At 34.4% G+C, this 27,666-nt stretch overlaps 1 protein-coding gene across 5 annotated transcripts in view; it reads left to right on the top strand.

Moving 5' to 3' along the window:
* The window catches only part of RALYL (RALY RNA binding protein like), an 822,874-nt gene that overhangs the window by 612,522 nt on the left and 182,686 nt on the right, over nucleotides 1–27,666 (top strand). For all 5 annotated transcript variants that reach the window (XM_067711969.1, XM_067711970.1, XM_067711968.1 and 2 more), the window contains one exon: nucleotides 24,680–24,755. In XM_067711969.1, the coding sequence (XP_067568070.1) occupies nucleotides 24,680–24,755 (76 nt within the window). The remainder of the gene's footprint in view (nucleotides 1–24,679; nucleotides 24,756–27,666) is intronic.

Raw genomic sequence — 27,666 nt, 5'->3', positions numbered from 1 at the left:
CAGGCCTCCCTATTCCCTGAGACATAACAATATTGAAATTAGGCCAGTTAATAACCTACAATGGCCTCTAAGTGTTCAAGTGAAAGGGAGAGTCACACGTCTTTCACTTTAAATCAAAAGCTAGAAATTATTAAGCTTAGTGAGGAAGGCATGTTGAAAGCTGTGATAAGCTGAAATCTAGGCCTCTTACACTAAACAGTTAGCCAAATTGTGAATGCAAAGGGAAAGTTCTTGAAGGAAATTAAAAGTGCTACTCCACTGAACACACAAATGATAAGAAAGCAAAATAGCATTATTGCTGATATGGAGAAAGTCGTAGTTGTCTGGATAGATCAATCAGCCACACTATTTCCTTAAGTCAAAGTCTAGTCTAGAGCTAGGCCCTAACTTTCTTCAATTTTTATGAAGGCTGAGAGAGGTGAGGAAGCTGCAGAAAAAAAAAAAGTTTGAAGCTAGCACAGGTTGGTTCATGAAGTTTAAGGAAAGAAGCCATCTCCATAACATAAAAGTACAAGGTGAAGCAGCAAGTGCTGATGTAGACGTCACAGCAAGTTATCCAGAAGATCCAGCCAAGATACTTAATGAAGGTGGCTACACAAAACAACAAGTTTTCAATATAGATAAAACAGACTTCTATTGGAAGAAGATGCCATTTAGGACTTTTATAGCAGGAGAAGAGACGTCAGTGTCTGGCTTCAAAGCTTCAAAGTATAGGCTGAATCTCTAACTAGGGGCTAGTGTAGCTGGTGACTGTAAGTTGAAGCCGATGCTCATGTGCTATTCCAGAAATCTGGGGCCCTTAAGAATTATGCTAAATGTATGCTTCCTGTGCTCTGTAAGTGAAACAACAAAGGCTGGATGACATCACATATGTTTACAACATGATTTACTGAATATTTTAAGCCCACTATTGAGACCTACTTCTCAGGAAAAAAATAAATAAATAATTCCTTTGAAAATATTACTGCTCATTGACAATGCACCCAGTCACCCAAGAGTTCTGATGGAGGTGTACAGTGAGATTAATGTTTTCATGCCTGCTAACACAACATCCATTCTGTAGCCCATGGATCAAGGAGTAATTTCAACTTTCAAGTCTTATTATTTAAGAAATATATTTTGTAAGGTTATAGCTGCCATAGATAGTTCTTCCTCTGGTGGATCTGGACAAAATAAATTGTAAACCTTCTGGAAAAGATTCTGCATGCCATTAAGAACATTGCTGATTTATGGGAAGAGGCAAAAATATCAACACTAACAGGAGTTGATTCCAAATTTCAAGGATGATTTGGAGAGGTTCAAGACTTAATTGGAGGAAGTAACTGTAGATGTGGTAGAAATAGCAAGAGAACTAGAATTAGAAGTAGATCCTGAAGATGTGTCTGAATTGCTGTAATCTCATGATAAAGCTTTAATGGATGAAGAATTGCTTCTTATGGATGAGCAAAGAAAGTGGTTTCTTGAAATGGAATCTGCTCCTGGTAAAGATGTTGTGAACACTGTTGAAATGACAATAAACGATTTAGAATATTACTTAAACTTGATGAAGCATCAACTAGTTTTGAGAGGACTGACTCCAATTTTGAAAGCAGTTCTACAATGGGTAAAATGCTAGCAAACAGCATTGCATGCTACAGGAAGAGTCAATCAATGCAGCAAACTTCACTGTCATCTTATTTTTAGAAATTCCTACAGCCACCCCACACTTCAGCAACCACCACCCTGGTCAGTCAACAACCATCAGTATCAAGCCAAGTAAAAAGATTACTACTCACTGAAGGCTCAAATGATGGCTAACATTTTTTACCAATAAAGTATTTTTAATTAAGGAACGTACATTTTTTAGCCATAATGCTATTACACACTTAATAAACTATAGTATAGTGTAAACATAAATTTTATATACCCTTGGAAACCAAAAAATTCACGTGACTCACTTTACTGTGATAATCTGCTTTATTGTGGTAGTCTGGAACTGAACCCACATTATCTCCAAACCATACCTGTACCATAAACTTAGAGAATTAAAACAATACAAATTTATTATCTTGGAGTTCTGTAGGTCGGAAATCCAGCACAGGTCTCACTGGGCAAAAGTAAAGGTGTCAGCTGGGTGGTATTCCTTTCTGGAGACTTGTGGGGAAAATCTGTCTCCTTGTCTTTTCTAGCTTCTTAAGGCTTCCCACATCCCTTTGATCATGGTCCCATTCTTCCATCTCCAAAGCCAACAATAGTGGGTTGAGTCCTTCTCACCCTGTATCACTCTGACCTTCCTTTCTTCTTACTTCTTCCATATTTAGGGATCATTGTGATTACACTGGGCCCACCCAGATAATATGGGATAATCTTTCTATTTTAAAGTCATCTTAATTCCCCTTTGCTATGTAATGTAACACATTCACAGGTTCTGGGACTCAGGAAACGCATGCCTTAGTGGGACTATTATTCAGCTTACTACATGTTTGAAAGAATTTGTGGACATGGTTTTTAAGCTACTACAGTAATCAATCACTATCAGATAATGTCCCTAGAATCTGTCTCCTCCCCAAATATGTGCACTCAATATCCTCTCCCTTAAAAATATTCATCAGAAGCTAATAAGCACTAACCCATGTAACAAGCTGCCTGCACTAGTCATTCAATATCCAATGGAGATAAACTTCCCTACCTTTCTTTTTCTCAAGCATTTGTTGTTGCCAAGAACAATAGGATAAAATTTCTACACTTAAAGCAGGAACAGGTAATTGGGTGTAGTTTGAGGAATGTACCTCTGGATTCAGAAAGAATCTAGTTTAAATGTGGGTTCTGCCAGAATACTAGCTGTGTAGCCTCATGCAAGTTATTTGTCTCTCTTGCCTAAGGTTTAACTACCTGTAAAATGGTGAAAACAATATTGAACATTGCATAGATATTGTGCAGGTTTGTTTATAATTCAGAAATTTATTAGTTATTTAGTCTTCTCCATTGTTGACAATCTAGTATATTTTTATAAAATGGCTACTATTAACCCCACTACATATCTGTGATGTTAAATTTTTCTAGTGCCCATAAGTCACTAATAAATATTTCTTTAAAGCCATATTCTAGACTTTCCACCAATTATTTGTAATTCTGAGCCCCTGAGACAAGTACAATACCTAACTCACACATCAAGAATTCCTTTTGAGGAAAAAATTGAAATTAGGAACTATTATACAATCCAGAAATTCCACTTCTGGGTAGTTATCCAAAAGAAATAAAAATGCTAACTCGAAAAGATATCTGTACCCCTATTTCATTGCAGCATTTTTATAGTTGCCAATATGTGAAACAACCTTAGTGTCCATAAGTGGATGAATGGATAAAGAAAATGGGATATATATATATATATATATATATATATATACACACACAATGGAAGATTATTCAACCATAAAAAGAAGGAAATTCTGCCATCTGTGACAACACGGATGGATTTTGAGGGCATTATGCTCAGTGAAATATGTCAGACAGAGAAAGACAAGTAGCATATGATATGTGGAAACTACAAAAGCAAAGAAATGAAAAAAACAAAAACAATAACAAAACCAAGCTCATAGATACAGATAACAGATTGCTCATTGTCAGAGGGGAGGGGAGTGAAGGGTATACAAAGTAGGTGATGGTGGACAAAAGGTACAAACTTCCAATTATAAAATAAATAATTCATGGTGTTGTAATGCACAGCATGGTGGCTATAGTTAATAATACTGTATTGTATACTTGAAAGTTGCTAAGAGAGAAGATCTTAAAAGTTTTCATTATAAGAAAAAGAAATTTGTAAGTATTTGTGGTGATAGATGTTAATTAAACTTATCGTGATGATCCTGTTGCAATATATGCATATATCAAATCGATATACTGTACACTTGAAACTAATATATTGTTATATGTGACTTATATATCAATTAAAAATAATTTTAATTTATTCTATTTTTAAGGTAAAATTGGTATATAACACTATATAAGTTTCAGGTATACAACATTGTGATTAGACATGTGTGTTCATTATAGAGTGATCATCATCCAAACTCTAGTTACCAGCCATCTTCATACACTGGACTCCTTTCAACCATTTTGCTTACCCCCTGGTCCTCTTCTCCCTCCAGTAACCACTAATCTGTCCTCTGTGTCTATGAGTTTGTTTCTGTAACTTTTTTTATTCACTGTTTTTCAGGCTCCATATATGAGTGAAATCATATGGTTTTTGTCTTTCACCTTCTTATTTATTTCACTTAATGTGATACCATCAAGGTCCATCCATGTTGTCAAAAATGGCAAGATTTTATTCTTTCTTATGGCTAAGAAGTATTCCATTGTGTATATGCACAACATCTTCTTTAACCATTTATACATCAATGGACACTTAGGTTGTTTTCATATCTTGGCTATTATAAATAAAGCTGCTATGAATATTGGGGTGCATATATCTTTTCAAATTAGAGTTTTTGTATTCTTCAGATAAATATCCAGAAGTGGAATAGTTGGATCATATGGTGGTTCTATTCTTAACTTCTGGATGAATCTCCATACAGTTTTCCATAGTGGCTGCACTGATTTACATTTCCACCAACATTGTCCTACAGTTCACCTTTCTCCACATTCTCTCCAACACTTGCTATTTCCTGGCTTTTGAAGATAGTCATTCTAACATGTGTGAGGTCGTATCTCCTTGTGGTTTTGATTTGCATTTCTCTAGTAATTAGTAATGTTGAACATATTTTCATGTGTCTGTTGACCATCTATACATGTTCTTTTGAAAAACATCTATTCAGATCCTCTGCCCATTTTTAAATCTGTTAAGTTGTATGAGTTCTTTATATATTTTGGATATTATCCTCTTGTCAGATATGTGATTAGCAAATATCTTCTCACATTCAGTAGGTTGCTTTTTCATTTTGGTGATGATTTCCCTTACTGTTCAGAAGCTTTTCAGTAGACCCATTTGTTTATTTTTGCTTTTCTTACCCTTGCCTTTGGAATCTGATCCACAAAAACGTTGCTAACATTGATGTCATGGGGGTTACCCCATATGTTTTCTTCTAGGACTTTTATGGTTTCAGGTCTTACATTCAAGTCTTTAATTCATTTACAGTTGATATTTTTGCATGGTGTAAGATAATGGCCTAGTTTTATTCTTTTGCATGTGGCTGTCCAGTTTTCCCAACACCATTTTTTTGAAGACTCTGTCCTTTCTCCATTGCATGCATGTTCTTGATCCTTTGTCCTAAGTTGATTGTTTGTATATTGTGAGTTTGTTTCTTGGATCTCAGTTCTGATCTATTGACCTTTGTGTCTGTTTTTATGACAATACCTTACTGTTTTGATTACTATAGATTTGTAGTGTAGTTTGAAATCAGGGAGCATGATACCTCCAGATTTTTTATTCTTTCTCAAGATTGTTTTGGCTATTCAGGATCTTTTGTGGTTCTATACATGTTTTAGAATCATTTGTTCTAGTTCTGTGAAAAATGCCATTGGAATTTTGAAAAGGATTGCATTGAATCTGTAGATTGCTTTGAGTTGTACGGATATTTTAACAATATTAATTCTTCCTATCCATGAGCACAGAATATCTTTCCATTTATTTGTGCCTTCTTCAGTTTTCTTCATCAATGTCTTATAGTTTTCAGAGTATAGGTCTTTCACCTACTTGGTTAATTTAATTCCTAGCTACTTTATTCTTTCTGATGCAATTGTAAATGGTACTATTTTCTCAATTTCACTTTCTGATAGTTTGTTATTAGTGTATAGAAATGCCACTGATTTTTGTAGATTGGTTTTGTATTCTACAACTTTACTGAATTCATTTATTCGTACTAACAGGGTTTTTTTTGTGGAATCTTTAGGGTTCTAGCAGTTTTTTGATGGAGTCTTTAGGGTTTTCTATATAAAACATCATGCTATCTGCAGGTAGTGATAGTTTTCCTTCTTTTTGATTTGGATGCCTTTCATTTATTTTTCTTGCATAAATGCTATGGCTAGGACTTCCAATAAAATGTTGAATAAATGTAACAAGTGTGGGCATCCCTGTCTTGTTCCTGATCTTAAAGGAGAAGTTTTCAGCTTTCCACCATTGAGTATGATGTTAGCTGTGGGTTTATTATATATAGTCTCCATTATATGGAGATACATTCCCTTTACACCCACTTTGTTAAGACTTTTTATCATGAATGGGTATTGAATTTTGTCAAATGCTTTTCCTGCATCTATTGAGATGATCATAAGAGTTTTATCTTTTGTCTTGTTAATATGGTGTATCACATTGACTGATTTGGGGATGTTGAACTATCTTTGTATCCCTGGAATAAATCCCACTTGATTATGGTTTATGACCCTTTTAATGTGTTGTTGAATTCAGTTTGCTAATATTTTGTTGAATATTTTTGCATCTCTGTTCATTAAAGACATTTTTATTTAAGTGCCCTTGTTCAGTTTTGGTATCAGGGTAATGCTGGCTTCATAAAATGAGTTTGGAAATATTCCCCTCTCTTCAGTCCTTTGGAAGAGTTTGAAAAGAATAGGTATTAGTTTTTTTTCAATTTTTGGTAGAATTCATCAATGAAACCATCTGGTTCATTCTAATCTTTATTATTTCCTTCTTTCTATGGACTTTAGGCTTTGTTATTTTTTTCCTAGTTTCTTTAGGTATGAAGTTAGATTGTTTATTTCATATTTTTCTTGTTTCTTGAGGTAGGCTTTAATTGCAATGAGCTTCCTTCTTAGAACCACTTATGCTGAATGTCATAGATTTTGGATATTGTATGCTTTCATTTGTCTCTATGTATTTTTTAAATTTCTTCTTTGATTTCTTTGATAACCCATTGATTGTTCAGTAGCAAGTTGTTTAATCTCCACATATTTGCACCTTTTCCAGTTTTCTTTTTATAGTTGATTTGTAGTTTTTATATACTATTGTAGTTGGAGAAGATGCTTGATAGAATTTGAATCTTCTTAAATTTATTGAGACTTTCTTTGTGGCCTAACATGTGGTGTATCCTGGAGAATGTTCCATGTGCACTTGAGGAGAATGTATACTCTGCCACTTTGGGATAGAATGTTCTGATTATAACTATTAAGTCAATATGTTTTAATGTGTCATCCAAGGTCTGTGTTTCCTTACCATTTTCTGTCTGGTTGATTTATCCATTGTTGTAAGTGGGATGTTAAAGACCCCTGCTATTATTGTATTGCTGTCAATTTCTCCCTTTAGGTCCATCAATATTTGCTTTGTATATTTGAGTGCTCCTGTGGTGAGTGCATATATATTTATAAATTTATAAATGTAATATTTTATTTGCTGGATTACTCCATCATCAATAATATCAAACTTTTCTTGTCCTTTATTACTGTGTTTGTTTTAAAGTCTATTTGTCTAATATGAGTATAGCTACACCAGCCTTCTTTTTGTTTCCATTTAAGTGGAATAGCTTTCTCCATCCCTTCATGTTCAGTCTGTATGTCCTTACTTATGAAGTGAGTCTCTTGTCAGCAGCATATAGATGATTCTTGCTTTTTTCTTTCTCTTTTTTTATCAGACACTCTATATCTTTTTATTGGAGAGTTTAGTCCATTTACATTTAAAATAATTACTGACATTTTGTTCATGTTTGCTGTTTGTTTTTATAGTTCCTCCTGTTTCTTTCTTCTCTCTCTCTTGTGGTTTGATGGCTTTCTTCATTGTTCTGTTTAGATTCCTTTCTCATTTTCTTTTGTGTATTTACTCTGAGCTTTTGCTTTGTATACATATAACATCCTATGTATATAATAGTCTGTTTTAAATTGATAGTAATTTAAATTTAAGCATATTCCAAAAGTTTACATTTTCACTCCCCCCTCATGTTTTATATTTTTGATGTCACATTTTATGTCTTTTTATTTTATGCATTGTTAGCTAATTATTGTAGTTTTAGTTAATTTTACTATTTTTGTCTTTTAACCTTCATACCTACTTTATCATTGATTGATACACCATCTTTACTATAATATCCAGTGAGATTTTTTCTTTTGTATGTTTTCTTGTTCTTAATTATGTCATTTCTTTTCAGCCCAAAGAAGTCCCTTAACATTTCTTGTAGGGCCAGTTTAGTGGGGATGTGTTGGTTGACCAAAAAGGTTTTTTTTGGTTTTTCCATAAGGTGTTATGGAAAAACCCAAATGAATTTTTGGCCAACCCAATACTTCTTCAGTTTTTTTATGATCTGGGGAAAACTCTTGATCTTTTCTTCAATTCTGAATGATAACCTTGCCAGGTAGAGAATTCTTGGAAGATTTTTCCTTTCATGATATTGAATATGTCATGCCACTCTCTTCTGGCCTGCAAAGTTTCTGTTGAAAAATCTAATAGCCTTACCTTGTATGTAAGAAGTTGTTTTTCTCTTGCTGCTTTCAAGATCTTCTCTTTATCTTTAACTTTTCCCATTTTAAGTGTAATGCATCTTGGTGTGGATCTCTTTGGGTTCATTCTATTTGTAAATTTTTGAGCTTCCTGCACATGAGTATCTGTACCCTTCCACAGATTAGGGAAGTTTTCAGTCATTGTTTCTTCAAATAAGATTGCTGGCCCTTTCTCTTCCTCTTCTCCTTCTGGGACCCCTATAATGAGAATGTTATTCCACTTGATGTTGTCCCAAAATCCCTTAAAGAATTTTAACTTTCTAAATTATTTTTTTCTTTTTGAATCTCTGAGTGATCTCCATTGCTTTGTCTTCAAGCTCAATGACACATTATTCTGCTTCTTCGAGTCTGCTGTTGAATCCCTCTAGTGTACTTTTAAGTTTAGCTATCATATGCTTCAGTTCTGTAACTTCTGTTTGGAACTTTCTTAAATTTTCTGTCTCTTTGTTGAAAATCTCACCATGCTTTTCATTCTTTATTTGAATTCTGTGAGCATCTTTATGACCATTACTTTAAAGTCTTTAATTAGATTGATTACTTATCTCCATTTTATTAATATATTTTTCTGAAATTTTGTATTGTTCTTTTGTTCAAAATATATTCCTCTGTCTCCTCATTTTGCCTGATTCTCTGTGTTTGTTTCTGTGTATAAGATGAAATTACTGTCTCTCCCAGTCTTGAAGGAACAGTCACTCGAAGACTGGGGGTGTGTTTTGGTCTGTCTGTGCAGTGCCTTGGTGATGGTCACCTGCCAAGACCTGTCTCTGTGATTGTTTCAGTCTCTTGGGGCTCAGAAATGCCAAGAATTCAAGGGCATCCTTTGTGTGCGGTGTGCACACCTTCCAGATCTGGTGGCACAGGGACTGCAGTAAAACAGTTCTGGGCCTGGGTGAGCCCACCCCCTAGGTCTGGTGAGGCAGGATCTACTGTGAATGGGCACAAGTCTGGGGCAAGCCTGTCCACCAGGTCTGGTGGGAAAAACAATTTCTTTTGAGGAATCATGTTTTCCTGGCTTCCCATTTTATGGGCAATTTCTAGCCATAATAATTATTCTGAAGGCTTTTTAATAACAATATTTTATTCATAACTTTTAATAGGCCATAAGCTAATTTGCTATGTGCATTTAGATGTTTATTTTAAAATTAAAACCCTTATTTTTGACTACTAAATGAAAACTGTTAAACTGATGGCATTATATGTGAATGGTATTTTAAATTTAGTTTAAAAATTCAACATTGAAAATAAAATCATGTGAGTTTTGTCATAATAATATGAATACAACTTTGGGTGGAACACAGCATGGTGGTAAAAATAATGTTCTTAGTAAATTAGGATACATATGGAGCAGAAATGTACCTGGAGCTTGTTATGTTATATACATAATTCATAATTGCATCAATCAAGCTGTGATATTCTACTAATTTATACAAACTGAGCTGTAAGTATCACATTTTATAAATATTTTTAGGTTTACACAGTCAGAAAACAACACTAAAAGATTTTGGTGATGAATTTTATTTTGAACTAAAAAGACAACTTAAGTATGTTATCACATAAACTCTCTTTGCTACCTATCATCAATTGAATTTTAGAAATGTTTGAGCTTTTGAAGAATTACTTTGCAAATCCTCTAAATTTTGCTTACATTTTATTCAAAATTAGCTGGAAATCTCTAATAAAAGTGTTCAACAAAGTTCAAATTTTGAAGTCTTTAAAGATTTTCAATTATTAAAAGCAAATCTCACAAATGAAAAGAAAAAATCTTACAGAAGCAAGGACTAGAATAAATTAAACAATGTAAGTTATAAAGGTATACAAGATTTAAGTTTGATTTTTCTATGATAATGCTTTGAAATAACTCAACTGTAGGGAAAAGCCCTTTGATGGAGCTTCTATTTATAATTAAATAGTTGTATTTAGTGAAATTGAGGATCCCTGTTGTTATATGGCATCTACATTTGCTGAGACAGTCAAAAGGATGTTAAGACATTTTGGACAAGTTTTATCTTATAAAAATATGTCAAGAAAAGTACTCTGTTGAATAGAAGTAAAAAGACGGTACCTATGAAAATGTTTGGACTAATATATTTACACATATCAATGTAAATATAGAATTGAGAATATTTTCCACTTATAATTATCTCTGATCTTATTTTCCTCAGCACCTATAAAAGTATTTTCTCAATTAAAATATTATATTTGCAAAGCAGAATCATTTGAAAGTGTCAGTAATTTCAAAACTATTAAAGGTAAAATGCAATTTTGATGATCTGAGAAATTCTATGAAAATTTTTAAATAGAATAATTGAAAAATAAATTTTACAGAAAAATGTAAGTGACAAAATATGAGAGGCTAAGCCAAATAAAATGATCAAAGCAACATGGGAAATTACTCAGTTATGTTATTTTTATTTCAGATAATAAACCTAAATTTGTGTTAGTTTTGCTTTATTCTAAACATATTTATTAAAAGAATATTTAAAAATCATTTTTGATTGCCAGTCTTTTTTTAAACCAGTGATATAATAAGCCAACTTGTTGATCAATTAAATTTTCAAAATTATACAGTTTTAATAATTTTATTTCCCTATTCACACTCAAAAATGACCAATTTAGGTACTAAATTGTATGGTCACTCTAACTATAACCTTTTTTGACTACTTTTTACCTTCAACAGCCATGTTGAGTCCTAAAATTTCAGATAATACATTCACTAATTCATTGTGTTAAGTCATTCATGCATTCGACAAACACTTATTAAGCCCCATCTATTAGCTAAATATTCTAAGTTCTTTGAATATATTTGTGAACAAAACAGACAAAGATCCCTGACTCATGGAGCCAACATTTTACCATGGGGGTGGGGGGTGGTTCATCTAGCAACAAACAATAGACATAATAAGTAATAAATTGTATCACATATTTTCAGGTGATAAATACATTGGAAAACAAAAATGAAAGTAGGGTAATGGGGATTCTGAATGTGAGAAGTGTAGGGAAATGAAATGTCACAACATTAAACAGGTAAGAAAGGTGACATTTAAGCAAAGATTTGAAGGGATTGGGGGAGTTCACCATGGGATTATCTACGGGGAGAGGAAGCTGGGATAGAGGAAGCAGCTAAAGCAAAGAGCAGGGATGTACCTGACCTGCTTGAAAAACAACAAGGAGACCAGTATAGCTGGAGAAGAGAATCCTGGGGAGTGTAGCGGAATATGAGGTGTGGAGGGCAAGAGAGGGAATGAAGCTGGATAGAGGGAGAGTAAGATACAGGTGGAATATTTTTTGTTTTTGCAATATCACTTTTTATTTGTTTTCTTTTTATTGTCTTCTTTGCAAAAGTATAAGCACTATGAAGAGTGTACTTTTTCTCTTGTCAAAATCTATGTAACCTAGGCTTAGTGTAGTGCTTTACCCTATAAATGAGTGAGCTCCCATTTTTGGTGTCTAAAAAAGTATTGTTCATGAGTTACTCCTAGAACTACATGATTTAAAAAGTGCTCAAACTTGACTAACCTATAACAATTTTTAGCGAAACTGATGGAAGTACAGGCATCAGAGGATATTTTAATCTAAATTGCCTTCAAAAATAAATCATGACAATACAACAAATTAAAAATATATTTTGATACATATGGCAAAAAAGATTTATGCTTCAATGTGAACTTTCTGAAAATTGAAGAAAATGATATCAATATACATAGAAAACCATCGTATAATGGCTCAGTAAATGTACTTAACTTCCAATAACGAAAATGGAAATATTCTTGGTGGGGGAAGAAAATTGAAGGTAGGATGTATGTTTAAATACCCGTGAACTGAAGATATATAAAAGGACTGAAGCAACATAAATACTTTATCAATGACTTTTAAGCCAGTGACAGAAATAATGATTGAGAACTAGACTTAGAGTTAGAAAAGAGAGTCCTTTCCAAGCTGTGCTATCAAATGGTCATATGGTCTGGGTAAACCACTCTATCCTTCATGCCTAAACTTTCTTATAATAAAAGGACATGCTTGCCTCTTTAAAAAAAAAAATCTATCATTTATTGTGCTGGTGTGGCTGTTTTGTTTTGGTTGTTTACTCTCGTGAGGAGTGACAAGTCATTTTAGTATTATGAAAATTGGCTCAGCTTCTGATCAGAAGCTCTGAATTCCAACTTCACTTCTGCTACTATATGACCCTTAAAAGTTTTTTTTTTTTTTTTGGCGGTACGCAGGCCTCTCACTGTGGTGGCCTCTCCCGTTGCGGAGCACAGGCTCCGGACGCGCAGGCTCAGCAGCCATGGCTCACGGGCCCAGCCGCTCCGCGGCATGTGGGATCTTCCCGGACCGGGGCACGAACCTGTGTCCCCTGCATCGGCAGGCGGACTCTCAACCACTGCGCCACCAGGAAAGCCCAGAAGTCTTTTAATCCTTTCCAAAATTTCCTTTCATTTAGAATTGTATTCACTAACTGTTCTCACACTTAAGGTCTGTGATGTATGGGCAACAATCTGAATCAGAAGCATACAGAGTTGGTAAGGATGCCATAATGTCACCAAATATCTTTTTACAAAACCTTCCTGTTGGTGGTAGAACATTCGAAGAAATAATGCAGAACACTGATGTTTATACTATAATATGATCCACAAAATTATTTTTGCGGTTTTATTGTCTGATGAGGACAACACATCACAAAGCATTTAGTAAAAGGCATCTGATATGAGGAATTTCAGTTCTGCAAAAGGGTATGTATTTTCCAAGAATCTCCTTGGGATGATACTGATTTCCTTCCAGGTGGAATAATTTTATCCTCTAAATATTTTTTTCTTAATAATATCAAGATATTTTTTATCTGATTAAATCTCATGTGTTCTTTTCTTTATCTTAGCTTGGTTTTGTTATTCAATATAAGATAAACCATGTCTTTCTGGTTTTTGATGAAGGATCTTAGATTCTTTGTATTAGCTTGATTTCTTGCTCTTTCATGTTTGCATTCTCAATCAAAGAGTTCTTTGAAATTTTGTTTTCTCATGGAATCTTAACAGTAAGATTTAATTTAATGGATTTCTCCATGCTCATGGAGACTTTATGAAAGATTCATCTTTTTATTTTAATAAATGAAATTATGAAATATTTTGGTGTTTTGCCAATAAATTATGTCTTGCCAAAAGCAATAGATTTAATTTTAATTGAAAAGTCAAACTTTATCTATAGAAAAAGATGTTTGGAGTGAGAACTCCTGCGCTCAGAGTCTTGGCACCACTACTTATTAGCTAAGTTACTTTGTGCAAAAACTCATACTTTCTCAACTTCAATTTGTATAAGTGGGAATTGACAATAGGACCCATGACCCAAGATTATTGTGATGATTATTTTTTAATGTGTGTGAAAATGTGATCAACTGTAAATGATATACAAATACTAGCAACTACTATCATCATCAAAGATGAGGTTAGAGTAACATTATTACATTCTAAGCCTTTAAACAAGCATTTTTCAAGTTTCTTCCCTAAAGGCACTGTTTTTATGCTCAGAATTCTTATTACGCTCTTTTCAAAACAGTTAAAAAATAAAGTTCTTAAAAGATAATTGAAGGAAGGGATTTAAGCTAAATGTATTATATAGCCATGTGTCTCAAATTTCAATGTGCATAGCAATTACCCGGGTGTCTTGTTAAAATGCAGATTCTGATTCATTAGATCTGGGATGAAACCTGGATTCTGCATTTCTAACAGCTTCCTACATGATACAGATGCTGCTTGTCTGCCAACCAAACTTTGAGTATCAGAGTTGTATACTACTCTCCACATAAAATGCTTTTAACTACCTAACATTAGCTTTGGCATTTCATCATATTTATGAATTATAAAATGCATATCACTGTAGCGTTGGTGTTTTAAACACTGAATACAAAGCCACCACAAAAAGGACCTGAGAAAATAAGTTCATATATACACATATGGAAAGAGAGACATTAGAAAAGGAAGAAAACAGAAAGAAGCAATACTCAAATCTTGGGGTCTACTTTACTTCACTGATTGAGATCTGAGCTCCTAAAGAAGTTGATAATCTAGACTCTCTATTCATTGAATTTTATTTTCCTTACAGAATATTTTTCCCCAAGTATGAAACTAAATAAACTCTTAGGATGCAAAGAAATTAATTGTGTTAAGTCTATGAATTTATAATGAACATATGGCTAAGATTATTTTTCACTAGGTATTTTTATATTAATTATCATAACAGTTGTCTCCACTATTGACGTCAATAGATCATTAGATGTATTTATAAAATTGTTAATCAAGGTTCTAAATATATTCATGATGCTGCTGGAACATTTATCGAAATTTTATATTTTATTCATTTGGTTTCTAGAGGTTTTATCTCTTAATAAAACATGTTGTTCTTCATTTTTATCTTTATGGAGATTTGTAGAGATGGTCATGGAATATAAAAATGCATTCTTCAAAAAATTTATCCAAGATTATATGAGATAAAATGATAGAAAAAATCATCCAAGTTGAAAGTTTTAAGAATTAAGTAAATTTCAGTTTGATGATTGTTACCATTTGGTTTTTGCTTTACACCTGTTTGAAACTATGTTTGTGTTTTCTGCTAAATTACTTTAAACTAGACGTTTATTAAACACGCACCAAAGCCACAAAGTTTCATCTAGTTTCATGGCTACTTATGCCTCAAGGCAAATCAAAGGTATTTTGACAATTAGCTAATGGAAGTTCAATGGGAACAACAAAGTTAAACAAAAAAAAGAACAGAAACAAGCTGAGGGTTTTGCAGAATTTGCTGATAGATGTGGGTTTATGAAACTGCTAACATTATAACTGGTGTTTTGGAAGAAAACCACTTCATTTACCAACAATGGACACTTAAGGGCATTCTCAGCAATAGAAAACAGGGCAGCACGTTCACGAAGTACAAAGTCTACATCTTTATTGTGGCATTCACCACATTTACTATGGTTAGCTGCAGGTTTACCTTTCTCTGCGATATCCTGGGAACAGAAACAGCATTTATATCTATTTACCCAATACTTAGCACAGTACCTGGCACATTCTGTATGTTCAGTAATTATTTAATCAATGAAAGTGAATGATTTGTATCATCTCTATTTTCTTCGTAATATAACCATTATGTAATAGACATAAATAAAAATGGGCATTCAAGTATATATGTCCAATTTTTTTACTTCAGTTTCTATTGGGAAAAAATTCAGTTTGGATCTAAATAAGTCACATGCAATGATCAGACTTACCAGTTAATTAGTAATAAGTTCAAGTTTCCATTTTTATTTGTCCTTGCAGACCAAGCCTGGAAGCATTACAGTATTTTCTGGTAACAAATGGGAATCTGGCCAGCCAGTGATCTTTGCATTAGCATTCTAATAACCAGAGGCCAGTGTGCCATAGTGCTGTGTCAGAACTAATTTATGAAACTACATCCAAAGGCTCATTAAAATGGTCACAATTCAGTGACTGCCCAGTGAAATTAGACTACAGTTTCATTCCCATAACAGAGAATATTTTAACATACTATTAAGGACATATTTCAAGTGGTAAAACTAGCTTTGATTCTGTGAAGGGAAAAACAACAAGATAGAAAGCCATTTACTTTTGTGCAAAATTGGTTCCACTCTCAGATTTAGGCTTAAAATGCTTCAAATGGTCATATTTTAGAACATATACTTGCCTCTCCAAGTCTGGTGCATTTTTTCTCTTAGAGTAAAAGCATTTCTGGGCAGCTGTATCAAACCACAGGGTTGTGAACCTACATGGCCAAGAAATCTCAAGCAGCTCAGTTGAAAGTCGAATGTGTCTCCCCCACTGCTGCCAGACAAATCTCCCTACAGCATTTCTTTAATCATACATCTTCCCCCATGATGTCGAAACTCCTGGGGACTCAGAATATATTACTTTACAGGCTGCTTTCCACAGCCAAACCAGATTTAAGTGGCATAAAAAATGTGGCATCCGGGCTTCCCTGGTGGCGCAGTGGTTGAGAGTCCACCTGCCGATGCAGGGGACACAGGTTCGTGCCCCGGTCAGGGAGGATCCCACATGCCGCGGAGCGGCTGGGCCCGTGAGCCATGGCCGCTGAGCCTGCGCGTCAGGAGCCTGTGCTCCACAACGGGAGAGGCCACAGCAGTGAGAGGCCCGCGTACTGGAAAAAAAAAAAAAAAATGTGGCATCCAAAGTCTGGTTAAGAGCAATGACATAGTAGGAAAAGTTCTAGAACATGAGTCTGGTGCAGCTCCAGTCCAACTCTCAATCATCTCTTGCAGGGCAGGGGCAGGGTATCCCCTCTCCTACTAGTTCAGTGCCTGGCACATGGGCTGTACTCAGTAATAAAGACTGCTGTAGTGAAATGAGCTGATGATATTATTATGAAAGTCATTTAATTTCTCAGTATCACAAACATCTATATACGTGACATGGGAATAATGATCCCTGTTCTACTTATTTCACAGGATTGTTCTGAGGATCTAAACTAATAATAACTGCAAAAGCACTTTTTAGTGGTATGGTGCTTATACTAGGATAATGTTGTGGTTTTATGCATTAACTTGTCAAACATAACAGACTATTTTCTTTATTTCCTGAATTTTTATTCAATGGAACAGTAATGAATCCCTAAATCTTCCAAATGTGAAGGATAAAAGACTGAATGACTTTTCCTGGCAGTCTATATGCCATAGCTGAATTATTTAAACTTTTATTTAAACCTGGGAAAGGAAACAAAACAAAAAAATCCCAAGAGTAAAGATATTATTTTTAATTAATTTAGGAAAATATTTCTTTTCATTTGTTTCTCCATCTAAAAAATAACACTGGTAATGTGGACGCCTTAGTATACTGTAAATTAGACGTCACTTCAATATCAAGGCTAAATTTCTCTAGAAATAAGAGGATATTCCAAATTGAAAACATGGCAAAGAAATAAATGTGAAATATTTTTCTAATCATTTCAGGGTATCTCATAAACCAGTGTTCTGGGGGCACTCTGTTTTGCTGGATGTTAACAGGTGTGCTATCCAAAAGATACTCGCTTTCTCTCTCTTTTATATATATATATATAAATATATATACATATATATATATATGAAAGCGTTTGAGTTAAACATAACTGAATGTTTCTGTTTTCAGAATCTTTTAATATGCATTACAAATACTTGAGAAAGGGATACATTATTGCATTTTTACCAAATTTATTTTACCGTTACTTATTAATTTGGCAACATTCTTATTAACACTTTCTAAAACATTGTTTAGATAAATACCACTTTAGGAAATGTTCTGACAAAGTGTGTTTGGCTGGACACATTACAACCCACGCAAGGACACACATTCTGGCTTGTATGAATTTAGTTAACCGTTGGATCCCTTGAGCACCTACTGTATCAACAGCGCTCTGCAGGATGCTAACTAAAGGGCATAAGATGTTGAGTGAAGTTATGACTGCCTTTTAGAAGTCCAAAGTCAAAGGGAACAAACACTCAGTAGTCAGTGCTGTGGGAACGATGTAATGAAGTAAAATGGGAGTTCAAAGAGGGAGAGTCATGTCTGTTTGGGTGTAGAATTGGAGGTATCTTCCCAAGAGTCAAAAGCACAAAATGATTGAATGCTTTTACTGTCATCTTTAGTAGTACCATAACAAGGACTGGTCAAATAAATATATTTGCATGTGTTGGGTATCCTTTTCAAGGGTGATGCTTTTGAACAGTACCTGTCTCCACTTGCCTCATCTCATTTACCTCAAATCAGAATAGGTTCATCTCCTTGACTTTTTTTCAGTTCTGTGACTTTATAGTTATTTCTATCATGGTATTGACTTCACTTATTTAGTTTAAAAATAAAGAAGAAAAGAAAATTGATTAAATTTTAGAGCATTTAATATACTTTAAGTAATTTGCTATGAAAAGGTAGTTAGTAGCCCAACAGGATATTTTTCAATTATTTGAATCTGAAATTTAATATTAGAAGGATAATTTGAGTACATTTTAATTTTTTCCTCATACTTTTTCATGCTCACTTGAAATATTGAAACTTCAAAATAGATACAGGGTCTGTCTTATAAGCCTCATGGTTGGTTCTTACAGAGGCTCATAATGTCACATGAGAAAATGCAAATACCTCATCTCCCTCCATATGGAGGTCTGTTGTCTCCAGTCATCTCCTAGTCATGGGTAGAGCTTTAGCTCCCTTCTGCTGTATTCCTATGCCTGGACAGAGTTGGGGGAGTTTCTCTACACAGGTGTGATGTCTAGTGAACCTGTTACCAACCAGGGTTCTTGACCTCCTTAATCAATAGAATGTGATCAGAGGCCAGACAGGAAATTCAGGCAAAGCTTTACTGGGCCTACTTCTCTTGCTTGCTCGCTTGCCCGGGGTGGGGGTGGGCTGGGGAAGGGGTGAGGTCGGGCGAGCTGCTTACTTATATGGGGTGAAGGTAGGGGTGTGACCAGGGTTCAGTCCACAAGGGTGGCTTAGGGGGGGTGCCCACTCCTTTCCTTATGTTGTGTTCAAGGGCACGTGCAGTACCCTGCTTTTGCTCCTGATGCCCTGCTTTTGCTTCTGGCTCTCCAGAAGTGGCAGTTGGTCTTTTTGGTCTTTTTGTGTCTTGTTGTCCAGAATTTGCCCCAATTGTGCTTGCACACAATTATTTTTAGTCTCTTATAGTTTCTTTGTATTTTGTTGCTTGAGGAGACGTTTGTCCAGGTACAAATATTGCAGCACTGAAGCAAAGGGTCCCAGCTCCCAGCCTGTCTCAGACCCAAACAGAAACTCTTCAAGAGACTTCTTTCTAATGGTGCTTATCTAATTTTACCAACCCCCTCTATGAGAATATGATTCTAATACTAAAATAATAGAGTCCACCAGCTTGGTATATAGGTACATCTATAGGCATTTCTGCATAGCAAGTAGGAATTTAACTAGGATTTTTTTGGTCCATCTCAAAAGAATTTGTTAAGAATGATTAAACTTACATCCTTTCTTGAGGATAGTATAAGATTTCTAAATATTAGTATTAAGTATGAATCTGTATGCAAACTCAGGAATTTAAGAAATAACACTTTATTTTTTGTATCTCAACATTTTACTCCAAAGTCCCTATCTTGTGAGAGTGGCAGAAAATTCAACCTTGGTCATTCTTCCTCTTGTCTTGCCTGTGGGTGCCTTGCACAGTGCCAGGACAATCAGGGAAGAAAGTCTCAGGAGGTCTCTCTGTAGGTGACCAAAAAGTTCAATGTTAAGAGGCCATTTACACTGCTTTTAGGCTTCCTTCAAGGCCAACAGCTCTTGAGATAATGAGAACCTGAGCCTTGGCTTCCAAATAAGCTGAGTTGTTCCAAAAACACAATTAAATCTTGTATTTATAAAGTTCAATACAAAGGAAATACTCATTCATCCAGACCCTGGCAACGCTTCATGTTCACTGATTAACTGAGCTCACTGCCCCCTGTCCCTTCTCCCCTGTCTACGTCCAGCCTCTCTCATCTCATCCCCGTCCACTAATACCAAGTTATAGATGATCTTCACTATAGCAGGGTAAAATATATAAATTTGCATATTTAAGCATACATTAATGCTTATATATAAACATTCAAAGAAAAATTATGCACGTGAACACTATTCAGTGTCTGTAAGGAACAAAGGTTTTCTGCATTTTCTGTTACCTTTGAACAGATGCTGATGTCTGGAAATACTGAGTTTAGCAACTTTCCATAGAAGGCTTTCCATTGTATGTACTGGTTGTCAAACTCAGAACCACTGGCTACATATTATTTCAAAAATGGATGTTACAATACTTGTTGATAGACTTAAATCTCAAGTTATTTTTTATTTACTTAGAATATTTTTATGTTTTCAGTTCAAAAGTAATGGAGTCTAAGCTAGAAACACACATATTGTGTCATGATATTTCATGGACATGTACCCTCTAGCATCACTGTGAAGCTTATAAAAATAATAGAAATCTTCATTTGTTTCACTCACTTTTTTTGTTCCAACTCTGTCATATCTGAAAGGTTTAGACAGCCTAGATCTTGGTTGGGCCCTATTCCAAATTATACAAGAGTCAGTGTCTTTATAATTCATTCTCAGGACTGTCCTCAACTCAGAATCCAAAATAATTTCCCACTCAAATCAGATGTAAAGTTCTAATTGGAGTCTCTAACAATCTTCTCACATCCACTAATCCATCCTCCCAACTGCGCTTTGTTTCTTCTAGTTTCCCACTCACAATCTCTGCTGAAACCCTTGTTCACAAAAATCCACTGGCTCTGGTCTGAATATTTATCAACACGCACCTTACCATCTTTGTTACCAATATTTTTGTAATTCTTTATCACTTACTATCAAATTAAAAAATTGTGTATATATATTGAATTTAAATATATAAATAAAAATTAAATGTGTATATATAATTTATGTATATTTATATACAATAAAATTTGTAATGTATTTGTTATACAAAATGATGCTATACTGTAAACTTACTTTCCTACTATCCGGTTTAAGAAATAGTACATTATGATTAACTTCGAAGTCCCTCAGATGTCCTTCCCAAGTCCCACACCCTTATCTGCCCCTTTAGAGGTAACCTTCATCTTGAATTCATTGCTTATTTCTGCTTTCTTTTCTTAGTTTTATTACCTGTATTTTCATTCCTATGCAACATATCGTTAAATTTGTATTTTTATTAACATAAAAGGACTCAGTCTGTCAGTTTTTCCTTGACATTATTTTTTGCTCAGTGTCACATTCCTTGAGATTCATCAATGCATCAGTATTGTTGCCAATGGCTCTAAGTTTCTCTCTCTCTCTCTCTCTTTCTCTCTCTCTTCTGCTGTATAGTATTCCATTGTGTAAATATATCAAAATTCATTTATCCAGTTACCTGCCAATGGATATTTGTGTTTTTCCATGATTTTTTTCTATTTTACTGTACTGCAATAAACATTCTTGTACTTATCTTAAGGTACACACATTCAAGAGTTTCTATAGGGGTATGCCTCCTGGTTCATAGGTTTGAGCATTTTAAGTTTATTATAAAGTATCAAATTATTTTCCAAAATAGTTGTACTAATTTATGTTTATACCTGCAATGTATACATGTGTGAGTTGCTCACCAAAACCTCACCAACTCATGATATTGTCAGACTCTGTAAATTGTTGTAAATCCAATGGGTATCAGTTGTACATCATAGTGTTTTCATTTGCACTTACCATTACTACTGAGATTGAGAGTCTTTTCATGTGTTTATTCAGCATTCATATTTCTCCTTCTGTAAAGTGTCCCTACTAGTTTTTGCCCAATTTCCTATTTGGTGTTTTGTCTCTGTTTCCTATTAGAGGAATGAATACATATTCCGAAAACAAATCCTTTGTCAAGGATTCCTTCATCCAATTTGTGCCTTTTCTTTTCATTTTTTTTATGTGACTTTGGATGGGCAGAAATTCTTAATTTTAATGTAGTAGAATTTATCATTCTTATAGTCTAAGGCTAGTGTTTTTTATGTCTTGTTTAAGATTATCCTTCCATACTCTTATCTCATAAATATATTCTACTATATTTCCTCCTAAAAGTTTTATATTTTTGCCTCTCACATTTAGGTTTTTAATCCAATAAGTAATTTATTTCTCTGTGTGATGTAAATTAGAGGTCCAATTTCATATGTGTTGTTGCAGCCTAGCTTTTACCCCTTCATCTGCTGTGCCAGCTTTTTCATAATTCAAGTATCCATACATGTGTATGTCAGTTGGGGGGTTCTGTACTCAGTTCCATTTTTTCATTTTCTTTGTACCAAAACTGTAGTCTTAATTACTACAGCTTAAAAATAAATCTTGATAAGGTAAATTTGCCAATTTTTTTTCTTATGTATATCATGGCTATTTTGATGTTTTGCTCTATCATATAAATTTTAGAATCAACTTGTCAAACTCCACACAGACACAAAAAGAGTATTTGGGGATTTTATTGAAAATACATAGAATCAATAAATCAACTTGGGGAGAAATTAAATATTTATTATATCAAGTCTTCCAATTTCTCTTTTTATGTAAGGTAACTGTAAAATCCCCATAAACAGTTTTATAATTTTCTCCATAAACATCTTTAAAATTTTATAATGTATTTACCCTTAGTTACTTTATTTTTATGCTATATAAATGGTAAATTATATATTTAAATATGTATTACTATGTAGTGGTATGCAATTAAATTTTGTATATTGGCTTTAACTCCAACAAACTTACTAAACTCTCTTACTAATTGTAGTAATTTGTGGCTGCTTTGGAGTTTTTATGTGGACCCACATATTATCAGCAATTATGACAGTTTCATTTCTTCTTTCCCATTTCTGATGTTGCTTTCCTGTCTTACTTCACTGACTATAATATCCAGTATGATGTTATATAGAGTTGGTGATAGTGAATGCCTTTTTTTATTTTTTAACATCTTTATTGGAGTATAATTGCTTTACAATAGTGTGTTAGTTTCTGCTGTATAACAAAGTGAATCAGCTATATGTGTACATATATCCCCATATCTCCTCCCTCTTGTGTCTCCCTCCCACCCTCCCTATCCCACCCCTCTAGGTGGACATAAAGCACGTGGCTGATCTCCCTGTGCTATGTGGCTTTTAAATCCCTTGATCCTAAAGAAAATGTGCCCTGTGTCTCACTATTAAGTATGCTATTTACTATGGATTTTATATAGATACTCTTTGGGAGGTGAAAGAAGTTTCCTTCTCTTCTTTTTTTTTATTTTTTTTCGGTATGTGGGCCTCTCACTGTTGTGGCCTCTCCCGTTGCGGAGCACAGGCTTCGGACGCGCAGGCTCAACGGTCATGGCTCACGGGCCCAGCCGCTCCGCAGCATGTGGGATCTTCCCGGACCGGGGCACGAACCCGTGTCCCCTGCATCGGCAGGCGGACTCTCAACCACTGCGCCACCAGGGAAGCCCTCCTTCTCGTCTTAGTTAAGGATTTTCCCACATATGGATGTTGAATTAGATGAGCATATGTTTCCTATCCTTTAATGTTAAAGATGACTAACAAGAACCTACTGTATAGCACAGGGAACTCTACTCAGTACTCTATAATGACCCATATGGGAATAGAATCCAAAAAGAGTGGATATGTATATATGTGTAATTGATTCATTTTACTGTACAGCAGAAACTAACATAACATTGTAAATCAACTATACACCAATAAAAATTAAGTTAAAGAGAGATGACATTGTATTTCATCTAGACATTTTGGTTGTTTTTACTGATGGGTGGCTCATCCATCCCCGGACAGCATATTTAGTCCCCTGTACAAGAAATAGAACTTTGCCTTTCTTTTCTGTCAGAATAATGTCCCTCACTTCTTTCAAAGTTTTCTTGAAGTTCACCTCCTTTAGATTTTCTTTTTTTATCATCCTCTTAAAATTTTAACTTTATTAAATCAAATTGTTTATGTCATTTCCCAAGCCTTTACCATCCAACCTCATAACAGTTTTACACATTTTTTTTAAGATTAGGATTGGTCAATTATTTGAAAATACTCTTTTGTCATGTACTTAAGCATCTTCTTGTCTTATCTTAGAGACTTTATTATAGTTTTAGTTCATGAAGACAAGAGATGTGCTCTTTATTCCTTCTGATCACCCCAGAACTCTGTAACTGCACATTCCAGTTGCTGAGTGCATTTTGTTGTTTCCACAGTAAAGCTGGTATGCTTTACAGTTCCACCCTTCTAACACTTGGAGAAGACATCACCAAAGAAAATATAACAATTCCTCTTAGGAACAAAGCTTTATTCCATGAAAATGTCTATACAAACTGAGACGTTCCTGGCAAAACTCCAGATCAGTAGGATATCTCAATCTCTCTCTCTGTCTCTCACTCTTTCTATTTTTAGTAAGAATTCCTGATCCCCCACCTTGTTCAACATTTTTTTCATAGTACTTTTCACCTTCAGATATGTTATATAACTTTCTTATTTGTTATGTTTGTGGTTTAATATCTATCTCTCAAGCCCCCTCCCCATAGAAGATAAGTCCCACAAGGGCATGGATCTACCCTGTTTGGTGCATGATGTGTCTCAAACAGTGCCTGGCCTAGAGGAGTTGCTCAATAGATACCTGTGAATGAACTAATGGCATATAACATTTGCATAGACAAATGACAAAAATAAAAATACAACTTCATGATTTACTTTTCTCAAAAGGTTTAATATTTTCTTAATCAGTACTATTTTATTTTATGCTTTCAGATATCAACATGGCAGGAGAACCCAAACCATACAGACCAAAACCTGGAAATAAGAGGCCCCTTTCTGCACTTTATAGGTAAGTAAGCAAACACTATTTTATGATATGTAGTAGTGAAAAATTCTTTCAACTTTAAAAGGCAATATAACCTATAAGGAATCAAATATTTTGAAAAGCAATTCTAACTGGCATAAAGTACAGCAAAATGCTCGTGGCCAAAATATAAATACATCAAGCAGCATTGGCAGCGATCTTGCCTAACCTTTTCATCTTTGCTTAAACAACCCTTCTACAAGATATTCCTCTAATAAAATCTAATAAAAATCTCTCATGACTCTACCTAACAAGTGGTGGAAAGGTTAATATTTGTTAACTACTGCATGCCATGTACTACACATATTTTACATATGCTATTTAATTTAATTTAATTTTCACAGCAATCCTGCAATGTAGATATTGCTACTCTTCATCTTACAGATCAAGAGCCTGATATGCAGTTTCTTAGAGATCTTTCCTAGGTCACACCACTGATAAGTGATGGTGCCAATACTCAAACTCATGCTTTCTGATGCCATGCCCTGAGTTCTTTCCAACAGATCACTCAGCCTCTTTGTTACAAAGGACATGTTCATTTCATCTCCATTTCACCAAAAAACAAATGTAATCCTTCTCATTTCTAGAGAGGCATTAACTGTTCCTTTAAACTTTCCTCATATATTTGGATTTGAGTCAACTTAACACTGTGGTCTTTCTCCTCTACATGCCCCAGTTTATCAGTGTGTATGCCTATAATCTCAATTCCAGGTAGACGGAGTAGACTATACTTAACATCTTTATTGTTCTATATATACTTCTATTAGGTTACGGAAAATTCAGTTGATTTGGAGAAGACGTCAAGATTAAACTCATGGAAATTTTGGTTCCTTTAAAAACGGCCACTTTAAAAAAAAAAATAGTGCTCTGCCGCTAAGCCATATGTCCCACTTCATGTAGTTTTGCCATTGTTTTTTGTAATCTAAGTGCTGACTTTGCATCTCTCTCTGTTAAATTCCCTTTTGTTAGACTTAGCCAATTGTTCCAGGCTATTGAGATCTCCTATCATCCAATTTATTTGGTCCTGTCCCAGATACATAATCTTCATTCTGTCAGTGTCCACATCCAAAAAGCTAATGTAAGTGCTGAGCAAGGCCCCCTTTTTCCTGATGTCATTTGGATAAAGGAGAATTGAGTTATACATATCAAAATTGATTATATTCTGATATAGTAGAGCAAGAAGAGTGCTCAAAAGATAGTTTGGAGCTGTTTCCTTGTCTTTGTTCTCAGAAAATTAGAAAATCTCCTTTTCAGCCACTCACAGCTTCATTTCTCGAGCTATAAAATAAAAGGGTCAGAACTAGATGAGTTTTAAGGTCCTTTTCAAGCCTAATGTCCCAGGATTCTCGAATGTATGACCATCAGCGATCTTAAAAAATACATTGGAAGTATATCTTAATTGCTGTTTTCGCTTTGGCTGTGTACATTTATTTAATTTTAATAAAAATTTTTATATAAAAAAGGAAAGCTACAGGACTTAACAATTGTTGATAATTGGTCATAAGACAGTATTTATGATAAAGGTCAGAGATGAAGTCATCAACAAAAGGCAAATGATGCTTTCTGTACCTTGTTTGAGGTAGAAGACAATGTTTAAAAAACTGAGAAATGCAAATAATTTTTGATCAGATTGATTTTAAAATTTATGCATAGAGCTGCAGCTAATGCAGAACGTTTGAAAAGTCATAATTTCAATTATTACCAGAAGAAGCTGTCAGTGGCTTTTATTCTCATCAAAGAGCTACCAGTGTCTGTGCGATGATGTTAATTTTCATATTTTCCCTGTTCTTGGAGTGTTTTGATTTTCTTACAAGAATAGAAGCTTATGACAAGAAACAAATGCCTTTTTAACTGTTATTTCTCTATTACTAAGTTTTGCTGAATTGTGAATTCAGAAGAATTAGAAGCAGAAGTTTATTTAAATCTGATATATTGTATACAAATCATATTAGTGGGGAAATATTTATTTATCCTATTTTCATCTGTTTACACAAAAGAAGGCTGGGATGTTATGAAATTGCAAAATGATAACAGAGGGAACAAAAGGGAGTGAACGTGCAGCCGAGAAAGCCCTTTCATACACGTGCCCTCATTCTTACATAAGCTTAATAATAATAATACTTTACTTTTATGTAGACAAAATGTGTTTTCATAGTCATTATTCATCTGTTCACCACAGAACTCCACAGGGTTGGTATTATTTGCCTTGCTTTATAGATGAGAAAACTAAGTTTCCAAGGCAATAAAGGATTTGCCCGAAGAAAGGTAACAAGATTAGGAACTGAATACTGTTTTTCAGCTTTCAACTCTAAAGACCTTGCCACTTGATCACAACTCCCTGTATTTACTGCTACCATCTAAACAATGCAGATCCTAAAAAGCAGAGATCCTACCCACCAAAACCAATAATCAATTATGTTTCTGTCCATGATTATCATGCCAGCAGGTGGCAAAAGAAAGCCTGCACACTGTACATAGTATAAGAACAAGAGTTACCACCAATCTGTGTGATCATAGGGCAAAGGTTTTGAGATTCAAGTTCTTTATCTAACATAATAGTTGTATAATTTTTCTTGATACTGTAAAATGGAATAATTGAGATGAAAGCACTTAGCTCATTGTGGGGAATATAGTAGCAGCTTGAAAAGAGGTGGTTTCTGCTTTCCTATTTTTTACATCTTTGGGTCTGTTTCCTTATCTGTAAAATGAAAGAGCTGGAACAATTTCATTTGTTCATTCATTCATTCTTTCATACAAGACATATTTACTGTGAGTCTACTATGGTCTAAGCACTAAGGTGGCTGTTCTTCTAGACAAATGGCACAGAAAATGCCAAGGCTGAAGGACAAGGAGAGAGCAAAATAAAATAAAAGTAAACTAATTTTATGGTTATAGG

This window comes from Pseudorca crassidens, chromosome 17 (assembly GCF_039906515.1).
Source record: "Pseudorca crassidens isolate mPseCra1 chromosome 17, mPseCra1.hap1, whole genome shotgun sequence".
Taxonomy (NCBI): Eukaryota; Metazoa; Chordata; class Mammalia; order Artiodactyla; family Delphinidae; genus Pseudorca; species Pseudorca crassidens.
Note: the sequence above shows the minus strand (reverse complement) of the source record. Positions and strands in the feature narration are given on the sequence as shown.